Genomic DNA, 12,777 nt, shown 5'->3' with positions numbered 1-12,777 from the left:
TAGCCCAGGAAGCCGTAACCAGCCAGAGAGAGCCCACGCAGCACCGACCGCGAGTGTGACAGGATAAATGAGTGAGCGACTAAGTGAGGGAGTTACTTACTGAGTGCGAATGAATGAGTGAATGAATGAATAAGAGAGTGGATGAGTAAGACAGTGAGTGAATGAAAGTATGAATGTGTGAATGAGGGACTAAAAGAGTGAACGAGTGAGTGAGTGCATGAATGAGCATGTGAATTCAGTCAGTGAAAGTGTGAATGAGTGATTAAGTAAAATAGTGAGTAAATAAGTGGAGTAGTGAGTGAGTGAGTGGGTAAGTGGATGATTTTGGTTAATGAGTAAGTGAATGTATGAATGAGTGTGTGGATGAATGACGTGAATCTAGTGGATGAGTTGGTGTGTGAGAGGATGAATGAGTGATTAGTAAGTAAATGAGGAAGTGAGCTCGTGAGTACATAAATGAGTGGGGGAGTGAATGGGGGAGTGAGTGAATGTGTGAATGAGTGGGTGAGTGAATGAATGAGTGAGTGAATATGAGGGAGGGAGAGGGTAAGTGAATGAATGAGAGCATGAATGAGCGAATGAACATGAGTGAGTGAGTGGGTGAGTGAATATGAGGGAGTGAGTGAATGTGTGAATGAGTGGGTGAGTGAGTGAGTGGGTGAGTGAGTGAGTGAGTTAGTGAATGTGTGAGTGAGTGAGTGAGTGAGTGAGTGAGTGAGTGAGTGAGTGAATATGAGTGAGTGAGTGAATGTGTGAATGAGTGGGTGAGTGAGTGAGTGAGTGAGCAGGTGGGTGAGTGAGTGAGTGAGTGGGTGGGTGAGTGAGTGAGTGAGTGAGCAGGTGGGTGAGTGAGTGAGTGAGTGAGTGAGTGGGTGGGTGAGTGAGTGAGTGAGTGAGTGAGTGAGCAGGTGAACGCGCGCTCACCTGGAGGGCACGGAGGAGCCCAGGTCAGAGTACCCGTTGGTGTGCATCTCCTCGTCGGGGCAGGGGCTGCTGGGAGTGAAGTCCACGTCCTCGCCCTCCCCGTAGTCCTCAAACTGCTCCTCATTGGACAGGAGGGAGGCAGAGGAGCGTGCCGAAGTCACAGAGGGGATCAGGTGACCAGAACTGTGGATAAAATAGGGACAAGCACAGACAACGCCACAAAAATCACTGTTTCTGTAAAACCAAACAGTTTCTCTTACAAAAATACAGTATAATGTAATATAATAAATTAAGCCCACAACCTCCTGATGCCCATATGTGAATCTATTTGTCAGTATTAGATAGTGGATAATTTAATTAATGAAACATTAACAATAATAAATGAACAAATAATTATCAATATTTAATTATGAGGTAACAACATGCTAGTTTACATGGATAGATGTTTTTCTATTGAAGGTTTAACGAGGAAACAGCCATCTGTATGTGCAGATGGAAGCATATTCATTATTTATATCTTCATGCTTACTTGGCCAATACATATAAATTACATTACAGGCATTTACATTACAGGAATTTATTAAATATAAATTAAATATAAATCGTACATCATAAAATATTAATGATAGACATAATTCTGCATGCTGACCAGCTCACAATCATAGGGTACTCCGGGAGAAGGTCACCCATAGAAAGGACCAAAGTCCCACCCAGCATTGAAACAGACAGATGTTAAAATGGACCATTTGGGGTTGGAAATGTTAATTTTTTTTCTCATTTTCCTTATTTAATCTAAATTTCAGCAGTGAAATTAATGCACACAACCAGTAGATATCTCTGGTCTAACGAAACATAAAAAATGAGTAGTTTGGATGATTTTCTCAAGCTTTATATATTCACATCCTGCCGGGATCTCAGGCTCGGGGCGGGAACTTGGGCGGGGCTTCCGTCCTCTCTAGGGTGTCCGTCAAGCGAGGACAGCCAATCACAGGGGGGCAGCTCACCTGTTGCCGGGCAGGAAGAAGCCCCCGAGGCCGTCCTCCTTGTCGTGGGACAGCCCGCCGTCGGAGGCGTCCGAGCCGGGGGCGCTGTCCATGTCGGACTCCTGGGCGTCGCGGTCCCGGGGCCCCTCCTCCTCGGGGTACAGCTGACACCCCGGGTACGACCGCGTGCACATGACCAGCGGCCGGACCAGCCCCGCCACGCCCTCCTGTAACCACGACAACGGCCACTCTAAATCTCATGCGTACAGATTTCAAACTCAATTTTACAATAACCTGGAGAGCAATGTAAACCAGTATTTACTGATGCAGTTTTCTTATCCGCAGTTTATTTTGACATCTGAAATACATTTCTCATATTTAAATGCGTAAGTATTTTATAGAATGAATAAAAACCGCATGGCTTTTTACTGGATGATCAATCCACTTCCATAAAAAAAATAAAGATTACTCCCTACTGCTACAGCTACTATAGCATTGGGAGTGAAAGCATTATAGCCAATGCCAGTTGTACGAAATAAAAGCTTGAGAAATGTGTCGAGATAAAACCTGATACCACACAGGCTCAGGCACACAGTTCTGTCTTAGAAGTCACTGCAGGACAAACAGAAGAACCGTGTCAAGGACAGTTTCTATTCTCTTTCCAATGAACAGAAAAGACAGAAATGCAAATAGAATAAGGGTCTAATCTCGCCTAAGCCAGCTTAATGCAAATAGACATTGGCTTTATCTTCTGAAGGCCCAAAAGCACGCATTACTGCCAGCAAACTTTCTGTCAGTTGACCCAGCTATCACCGAGAGCAGTAGAACATTCCGGAAAGTCAGACCAGTGATGCGGACAGCAGCCCAGGACTCAGACTAGGTTTTTACATTAACGGTCAGTCCCCTACAGCAGTGGTCTTCACTCCTGATCCTGGTGGGCCGTGGGGTCTGCTGTGTTTTTATTTTCACCTTAATATCAGCAACCAATTCAGTCCCAGATAACCAGGTGAGGTGAGTCAGCTGTGTAATCGATCGCTTTAATTGATCAGTTAAGTGCCCGAGTAACAACAACAGAACCCAGCAGATCCTGTGGCTCTCCAGGACCAGGAATGAAGACCACGTGGCCTACAGAACTGAAGGCACTAACATGCTGAGCGTAGTCTTCCTGAGACCTGGATGAGGTATTTGGGAGGGGGCGCTGTCTCTGTCTCTCCTGGGTCGGGTCCCGGACCGTGTCCCGGTCCGTCTGTCCACCCGCCCCACCCCCCCCTCCCGTGCCCGCCTCCATTTGCAGAGGCCCAGTGTAATATTTACAGCACCCCACCAATCAATGCGGCTCCATTACATCCCTGAGTTACGGCCCGGACTGTTAGTTCTCACGCCCCGGACCCCCAGTCCCCCCCCTTTCAAGCCCAACTGGACCAACAGCCCCGTAAACCCCCCCCCATCCCCCACCCACACCCACAACCCGCTTTAAACCAGCTCGATAAATCTGATTCCTGCTTTTAGGCCGTTCCTCTCTCTCTTTCTCTCTCTCTCTCTCTCCTGGATTGCCAGTGATAATAACCGCATCACATGCCCTGAATGGAGGCCCAAACAAAAGGGCAGGATTCCTCTAAGGCCCCCGCTGGTTCTTGGAATGGATGCAGTTATTGCGCACCAGGCTCATGGCCTCGCGTCCTCGAGCAGTTGGGGTAGGGGACGGTGGCAGAACACTTGCATCCCGCGACCCAAGCGATATAACCGCAATCACCCTCCTACTGCAGCGAGCGTCTCTTAATGCGTGAGCTTAACCGCCCTGGTCCACATTGGTGGTGGGTGAGGTGAGTTCCCCTTCACTGTAAAGCACTTTGAGCATTCGGAAAGGTGCTATATAAACGCAAGGATATATATATATATATATATATATATATAGAGTTTCCCTCTCTGGGGGGTGTGCTGTGGAAGTGTGCTGTAGGGACCAGGAGCCGCCAGAAACACAAAGCTCGACCCTCAAAAGTTCCCGCCGGTTTGTTCAGTCGGTCACGAGATCGAGACCAGCGTCCTCCACGCAGAGCTGGTGGGGTGGGGCCACACACCTGCGCCAGGTGACTTGAGGGCGGAGCCTAGCCGTGTACTGCCAATGCAGTGCAAAATTAAGCAACAGAGTGATGCGCAACTTCACAGGGGACACTGCAATTTGTGCAGTGCAGGAGTTACGTTCGTCCAAGACTTCGCTCGGGGCGAGAAACCCCAACGGCAGAATTTCGAACGCGCTGTAATTCTGAGATTAGTCAGTAGGGGGAGATGAGAGGAGGAGAGCCCTGCTGTAGCCAAGCCTGGGTGCTGTGGAAGCACAGAAATGAGCAGGAGAGGGAGTGGCCCTCGGAGACACGCGCTGTTCCTGAAGACAGAGAGGAGGAACGCCCAATGGCGTTTGTTTACACGCCGTGCAACGGAAAGAGTTATTCCAGGACGGTCCCCGCGGTCCCAACGTGAAGGGCGGACCAGAAAGCCATCAGCACGCAGGGCAGGAGCATTATATTTGGCTAAGGTGGAATATAAATCACAGTAGATCAACGGTGAGAATATTTTATGCGATTTACAATCCTTTTTTTCGTAGGTATATGCATCTGCCACACCTAGAATCAACGCGAGGTCTTTTGGGAGCTTTCTTGTGCGTGAACTAATGATGCGACAACACACAACCGGCCAAGATTCAGCTCAGCAGCCAGTTGTCCAATTACTTTTGGTCCCCTAAAAAAAGGGGAATATGTAAAAAAACAAAAGGGCTGTAATTCCTACATGGATCGCCTCGATATGGATGTAAGTACCCTGATTGAAGCCATAGGTTCCTTTGAAGCATCCGCTTACTCATTTAACCCTCCTGTCATGATACAATTACCTACTTTTAAATTGACCCCAGCAATGAATTAAAGCTGACAGTCTGCACTTCACCCTGGTATTCTTTGCTTTGTATCAAACAAGATGATGAGAGAGATTTTGGGGACTTTCTGTTCGCAGGCATTAATTACCGAAGTGTTTTCGTCTGAAAGCTCTGGGGGGGGGGCTCGTTTGATGTGCCAGAAGAAAAGAGAAAAAACCACTGCAGTCTACGCAAGTCAGCACAGGAAGAGGAAGGTGATACTCGACGAGGGTTCGTTGTTTTTTTTTTGTTTTTTTGAGGTGAATGGGATCTCGCTGCATCTCTGAAGAACAGGCTGGATTGTGGGGGGGGGATGCGGTCTCCCACTCTCTCAGTGAAATAAACTTATTCCAGGCAAATTAGCCCCCCCCCACCCCAAACCCCCACCCCCACCCCCACCCACCTTTCTCTCCCTCTGCACAGAATAATTTGATCATGTTATTCCTGTTTAAAATAGAACCTAAGTGCCTACCTGCTTTCTTTAAGTATCAAAGGACTGTTAGCATTCCAAGAGCTTACCTCATTTACCCCTATTGCCCCAGAATAGTGTGTGTGTGTGTGTATGGTTCCAGTGAGAGTGTGCGTACATGAATGTGTGTGGTGGCAGACAGTGTGTGCACGCGTGCGTGTGTGTTGGGTCTGAGCCGTCTGAACACCCCTGTTGTGTGAGAGAGTGTGTGTACATACGTGTTCTCACGCCGTGTTGTGCTAACAGCCCCGCCCTGGTCTCTCGGGACCGTCCGCGTGACCGCTGGATCCCCACGGTCCCGTTTCACACACTCCAGCCCATTAACCGCAGCGACCGTGCCCCCCCCCCCACCCCCCCACCCCCCCGGTCCCCCGCCGTTCCTGTTTAATCAGCCACCCAGCCCTGCCGACCCAGCCGAAAACAATGAGGATCAGCGGGACTGCAAGAGAGCGGGTGGGGAGGAATTTCAATGGGCTCCCCTCCCTCCCTCCCTCCCTCCCTCCCTCTTCTCTCTCCTCTCTCCGCATTCTCGCCTGACCTTTACCCGACAACGGAACACTTTTCTCTGGCGTCATTTCACAGCAGGCGCCGTTCAAACCTCAGAGGGCCCCTCCCCTGGAACTCCAGCTCCCACCCCCCCACCTTCGACCAACCGACCAATCACGGCTGCGAAGTTTGAACTTAAATCCTTCGTTCTAACTCCTCGCCTCCACCCCCCCCGACCCAACCCCCGTGCGTGTACTGGCCCTACCAGTTGCAACCGGCGGCATACATGTCAAATTCCTTCAGACTGGCCCACTTACTGCCGTTGCCGTGCAACCCGTGTCCACTTCTGTGTGAACGGAAAACGGACATCGCACACCGACCACGTCAGAGCACTGCTCCACAGATTCTACAGGCTCACCATGTCAGAGCACTGCTCCACAGATCCTACAGGCTCACCGCGACAGAGCACTGCTCCACAGATTCTACAGGCTCACCGCGTCAGAGCACTGCTCCACAGATCCTACAGGCTCACCGCGACAGAGCACTGCTCCACAGATCCTACAGGCTCACCGCGACAGAGCACTGCTCCACAGATCCTACAGGCTCACCATGTCAGAGCACTGCTCCACAGATCCTACAGACTGACCACGTCAGAGCACTACTCCACAGATCCTACAGGCTGACCGCGTCAGAGCACTGCTCCACAGATCCTACAGGCTGACCGCGTCAGAGCACTGCTCCACAGATCCTACAGGCTCACCGCGTCAGAGCACTGCTCCACAGATTCTACAGGCTCACCGCGTCAGAGCACTGCTCCACAGATCCTACAGGCTCACCGCGTCAGAGCACTACTCCACAGATCCTACAGGCTCACCACGATATTCAGTCCACTGCTCCACAGATCCTACAGGCTCACCATGTCAGAGCACTACTCCACAGATCCTACAGGCTCACCACGTCAGAGCACTACTCCACAGATCCTACAGGCTCACCGCGCAGAGCACTGCTCCACAGATCCTACAGGCTCACCGCGTCAGAGCACTGCTCCACAGATCCTACAGGCTCACGCGTCAGAGCACTGCTCCACAGATCCTACAGGCTCACCGTCAGAGCACTGCCCGATCCTACAGGCTGACCACTTAGAGCACTGCTCCACAGATCCCACAGGCTGACCACTTCAGAGCACGTGCCCAAAAGATCCACAGGCTCACGCGTCAGAGCACTGCTCCACAGATCCTACAGGCTGACCACTCAGAGCACTACTCCACAGATCCTACAGGCTCACCCGTCAGAGCACTGCTCCACAGATCCTACAGGCTCACGCAGTCAGAGCACTGCTCCACAGATCCTACAGGCTCACCAGATCAGAGCACTGCTCCACAGATTCTACAGGCTCACCGTCAGAGCACTGCTCCACAGATCCTACAGGCTGACCACTTCAGAGCACTACTCCACAGATCCTACAGGCTCACCGTCAGAGCACTGCTCCACAGATCCTACAGGCTCACCACTTCAGAGCACTACTCCACAGATCCTACAGGCTCACCACTTCAGAGCACTGCTCCACAGATCCTACAGGCTCACCGCGTCAGAGCACTGCTCCACAGATTCTACAGGCTCACCGCGTCAGAGCACTGCTCCACAGATCCTACAGGCTCACCGCGTCAGAGCACTGCTCCACAGATTCTACAGGCTCACCGCGTCAGAGCACTGCTCCACAGATCCTACAGGCTCACCGCGTCAGAGCACTGCTCCACAGATCCTACAGGCTGAGCAGATATTCAGTCCTCTCTCTTTATTGACCAGGTTCCAGCGGTACGTTACGGTACAGGACGCCCGCCACCGCAGCGCTGTGCTTGATCACGCCCCCTTAGCGGCTCTTCAGAAGAGCCGTCCAACTGAAATTGTTTCGGCTTCAACAGCAAGGAGACAAAAAAAAACGCTTAATAGAGAGCAGAGAGGGGCGAGTCTAAGCATCTGTGAATGTACCACCACTGCACTCAGAACACACTCTATCTCTCAAACACACACACACACGCACAATCACACACACACACGATAACATACACACGCACACACACACACACACAATCACACACACACACGATAACATACACACACACACACAATCACATACGCACACACATACACACAAACACACACACACACACACACACACACACAATCACACACACACGCACAAGCACACACACACACGACAACATACACACGCACACTCACACACAATCACACACACACAAACACACACTTCTGCAATATCTCAGACTACTCCTTAGTTCCAGGCAGTATTATTGTAAGTGAGAATGAAGGGAAGCTTCAAGCAGAGAACTCAGTTCTTTTATAAGGAAAAAGTTCCTCTTAAACCCACACTCACACACACATGCACACACACACATACACACAAACAAAAATACAAGCACATATGCATACATACAAACAAACACCCATAGGTAAACAAACAAACACACACACGCACACACACACACACACACACAGATTAACATTAGAATGAAGCCGCACCTTTTTTCTCTCAATGGATTACCAGACATTCATCCTGTACTAAGTCAATGGATAATCTGGTTATTCTAGTCGAGGTTATATATACCCATAACCACACAAACACACCATGCCAGCCCCAACCCCCCATCAGAAAAAAAAAACTTACCAAGAACTGCTCAGTTACAGAAGTTCCAACTCACTATTTGCTTTAAAAACACAGCATCGACCTTCAAAAAAAATCAATTGGCCTAAAACCTGCATCTGACAGTGAGGATTAGTGCTGGCCCTATCATAGGCCAGTCTATTGTGCAGGTCCAGGTGAAAGCTCGCTATCTCTCTGAGCTAATACACACACTACACAACCCCCCTCTTTACACCAACATCAGGAACTGCCTTAGCAGAAAGTATGCATTTAGTTAGCCCAGCGAAGCTCCCTTTCTCTCCCTTTCTCTCTCAAACTCTCCCTCTATCACTCGTTCATTGCTGATTTATATCTTCCCTCTACTCCCTCTCTCTCTCTCTCTCTACCTTGATTTCATGCTTTCTATCTCCTGTCTTTCTTTGCCCTCACTCTCTTTCTCTCTCTCTCTCTCCCTCTCTCTCCACCTGCAATCCACCAACTCTGATCGACCTCAACTGCTCATCAACAACACCCCCATGCCACTACCCCCCACCCCCACCAACAAAACCGAGCCACAGATTAATCCCATTACAATACCCGCCAGTTTGGGGTCAACCCCCCCACCCCCCAAAAAAAGGGGGATGTTAAAGACAAGGGGATGGGACACAATGGACTTAACCAAGCTGCACAGTTGCTTTTTCTTTCAGAAGGGCAGAACCGAACCCACACCCCCAGTACAATGCTGGATCTCACCCTGACGCTCACTGAGAGGGGCTCATCTATCCCCTGGGTCCCGGCAACGCTGACCAAGCCACCATCCGCTGAAGACATCCACTCCCAGGGTGCCCCCCCTTTCCTCAAATGCACAGTCACAACAGGTGGTGCTGGGCAATGTAATTCTCCACCACCTTTCCTACTTAATCCGCCGGGGGAGAGTGTTTCAAAAATCGGGGCACATTAGTCTTGAAATCCGCAGAAGACGCCAAAAGCGCGACTCACACCAGGATCCTTCTTTCTTCGCTTCGCGGCGGAGCACTCGTAAGAGGCGCGCGCGCGCATGCACGCAGCAGGCACGGGCTCTGACAACTGTTTCTCGGGATTTAGCCACTCCCCTCCCTCCTCCCTCGGTCCGTGTTGCGCAGCAACCAGCATCAGCTGGGACGTCCCTCTCTAGTGACATCGACAAGAGAAAGCGTGTCTCGCATCGCAACGCACTCGCTCCACTGGCTGCGCTGGCATTTCAGCCTCCGATACATCGGACTCAAAACGTACCTCAAGAAACCTTTACTTAGTCAATCCCTCGACATGAACGAAACCGCACGTTGCAGGAATCTAGCGAATCAAAAAATTAAAATAAAAGTAAGAATATTTTTTTCCTGCCTGGAAGCTTCTTGTGCGATGACTGGAATGGAAAAAAACACAAACGTGAAGCTTTGTAAATGTAACACCCACAAAATAATACTTAAATATTAGTAATGCCTATATGCTGTCCGTTCAGTAAAAACGTAAAAACCCTATATGTGCCTATAAATACAAATCATATGTAAACAAAAATCTATTCAATTGCATATTGAAACTCAATCGAAAATGAATGAAATCGCATTCTAATTGAATTACTGAGAAATAAGTCCTGTACATCTAATCGTAGGGCAATTCAGGACAACCTCTCGGCGAAAGCATCAGACGATGCAGCGGCCAAATTCCGAGCACGTCTACACGCAGACTTTAAAAGCGAAAAGAGGTCAATCGAAATACTTCTGCTGCCAGCATTGTGGTAGGAAAACGTCCCTTTGTCCGTTTTAAATTCCCGAAGGAACCAAACCTGCGTTCTGCCCAAGAAATTCGGCGGTGACGGACCAGGGAAGGTTTTCTGCTGAATTGGCGAACATTTTATGAGAAACTGCAAAACGTGGATTGCGACTGCACACGTTTGCAGAAACGGGCGCACGTGCTGTTCTTAGTCTATTCTGGAGCAAACTAGGTCACCGTAATATGAAATTGTGGGGGAAAAAAAACATTAGGCTAATTCTGATGCAGATATTTATTCTTACTTGAAAGACAAAACAAAATATGGAATACCGTCTGTTTGTAATCAATTGGCATCTCAACCAATCCCGATCCCGGTTCCGTTCCGATAGCTGCCTCCACAAAATATTAACAGCGATAGCGACCACCACCCCCTAGCCCCCCAACCTGTCAGCTGTCACTTACTGCAGCTCCCAAACTCGTCAAACTCCTTTACCGTTATAAGCTTCCCGCTGAACACATTGTCCAGTTTTGACACTCATAAATCTGGCAACGCTAATGTAGCATCTATGGACTCTTGTCTGGGAATGCGATCAGCCAGGTCTGGCGCCGCTGCTCATATTAATCAGAGGAATGCACTTACGCTCTCTCACACTGCAAGTCACTCTGGGCATGAGCCACTGCTAAATTACTATCATTTAAAGAAATCAAATCAGGAACGGAGACGGTTTGGCTAGCGTCCCCCTCCTGGGCTGCCAGGCTTCTTGGCTTCTAAGCCAAACTGTCACATATTTAATACCAACTGACACAATTTTCTTTTCCCCAAAAAAATGGCGGAACAGCTTTCCAAAATAAAGAAGTGAGCATTAAAACGCGAGACGGAGAATCGGTTCTCAGTGACAGAGAGGACTGAAAGAGGATTAGCTAAATCGGCCGGCTTCACAGCTAACGGCAGCACAGTCATGTAGACTCAAGGGGCTTTGGATCTCGCAGGACAGGGGGGAGAAAAAAGGAGAAACAGCTTCAGAACGCCAGTAATTATCGAGGGACTGTGAAGCCTCCTCCAGTTCCCAGCTCCCACCTCACAGAGAAACGGCTGCAGCAAATCCATTCCCCATTAGCTTTACCTCACGACTGCTTTGTGTTCGACAGAGCCGCGCGGCGGGGAGCTGCTGCTGCATCCCCCTCTGCAGATTTACAGGGTGTAGGGAAGAGGTGGGGCGACGGCACCAGCACTATTAGGTGTGTTGACCAGTGACCTTAATGCACCACACAAAGAGTCTGTATCTCAGGACAGGTCTTGGGCAATCACGGATGAGATCTGGTCCTGGGCAATCACAGATGAGATCTGGTCCTGGGCAATCACAGATGAGATCTGGTCCTGGGCAATCACAGATGAGATCTGGTCCTGGGCAATCACAGATTCGGTGATGGAGGTCGATATGATGATGATCGGTGGGGCAGACATTATTTGTTTTTTTGATGTCGTAATCGATGAGTGTGAAACACTGATCTAGCTATAGGTAGAAAAGTGGTTGTGTCATGACTGAACGCCCATTAGCCTTGCAGCTGCAACGTAGGTTGGCAAATTGTTCGGTCGGTTATGGCTGGTCCTGGCCAATCACAAATTAGGTTGGGTCTTGGCAAGTACCAGTTGGGGGGGGGGGAAGGGGGGTCAGTGGGCTGCTAAACTACCTGGCTTTTTAATCACAGTTTGGGCACAAGCCCCTCTGAAGTACACCCACCTAATGGACACACAAGGGCTGCTGCTTCTCCCCAGGACACAGTTAAATCTAGAGGGGGAACTGTGCGTTCACTGTTTGTGCCCGGAAACTTCGGAACAAATCTTCCTTTGGACACAAAATCACGACCAGATTTTATTCTCTTGCTTTTCCTAGTTCCTGAGCTCTTATCTATGTGATGTTATTTATGTGGTGTTAGGTGTTCAAATTTAGGTGTTTTATTTTGAAGCGCTTTGTAACCCTGGTTTTGAAAGGTGCTGCACAAATAAATAATTACTTACTTATGCACAAACACACAAATAGACACATACATACACACACATACGTGCATACATACACACACTCACACACATACATACATACATACACACACATGCACACACATACACACACTCATGCATATACATACATACAAACATACACACACGCATATACATACAAACACTCACACACATGCACACGCAGCACCTTCAACTAAACATACAGAATCAAGCTGCTGGACTGAAGCTTCAAAGACCTGCAGCTGTCAGGGAAGAGAACAAGAGGGAGAGAGAGAGAGAGGGACAGAGAGGGGGAGCGACAGAGAGAGAACAGAGAGATGAGCGGAGAGAGGGAGCGACAGAGGAGGTGAAAAGAGGACAAACGAGGGGAAGGAGAGGGAACAGCAAGCAGAGGACTCGGTGGAATGGCTGCGCTGCATACAAATTATTACCCCCCCCCCCAATCCCCTCCACCCCACTGCCAAACACACCACACTGCATCCGCAAGACCAGGACATGGAACACCCAACGTAGGTACATATATTCACAATATATTGCAGTATATATGCCATTTCCATGAGGGATGATGGACAGGCGAGTGAAAGTGAATCTAACTGTAAA

General features: G+C 49.4%; 1 protein-coding gene across 4 annotated transcripts in view; it reads right to left on the bottom strand.

The window, feature by feature from the left end:
• The window catches only part of rab11fip4a (RAB11 family interacting protein 4 (class II) a), a 42,215-nt gene that overhangs the window by 13,923 nt on the left and 15,515 nt on the right, over window positions 1-12,777 (bottom strand). For 2 of the 4 annotated variants that reach the window (XM_064314866.1, XM_064314867.1), the window contains exons 4-5: window positions 1,929-2,134; window positions 925-1,107 (exon numbers count right to left, since the gene is read on the bottom strand). In XM_064314866.1, coding sequence (XP_064170936.1) covers window positions 925-1,107; window positions 1,929-2,134 — 389 coding nt within the window. Of the gene's footprint in view, window positions 1-924; window positions 1,108-1,928; window positions 2,135-8,453; window positions 8,893-9,161; window positions 9,494-12,777 lie in introns of those variants that run through there. The other 2 variants (XM_064314868.1, XM_064314869.1) reach the window with 2 other exon arrangements.

Source organism: Anguilla rostrata, chromosome 17, assembly GCF_018555375.3.
Source record: "Anguilla rostrata isolate EN2019 chromosome 17, ASM1855537v3, whole genome shotgun sequence".
Lineage (NCBI taxonomy): Eukaryota > Metazoa > Chordata > Actinopteri > Anguilliformes > Anguillidae > Anguilla > Anguilla rostrata.
Note: the sequence above shows the minus strand (reverse complement) of the source record. Positions and strands in the feature narration are given on the sequence as shown.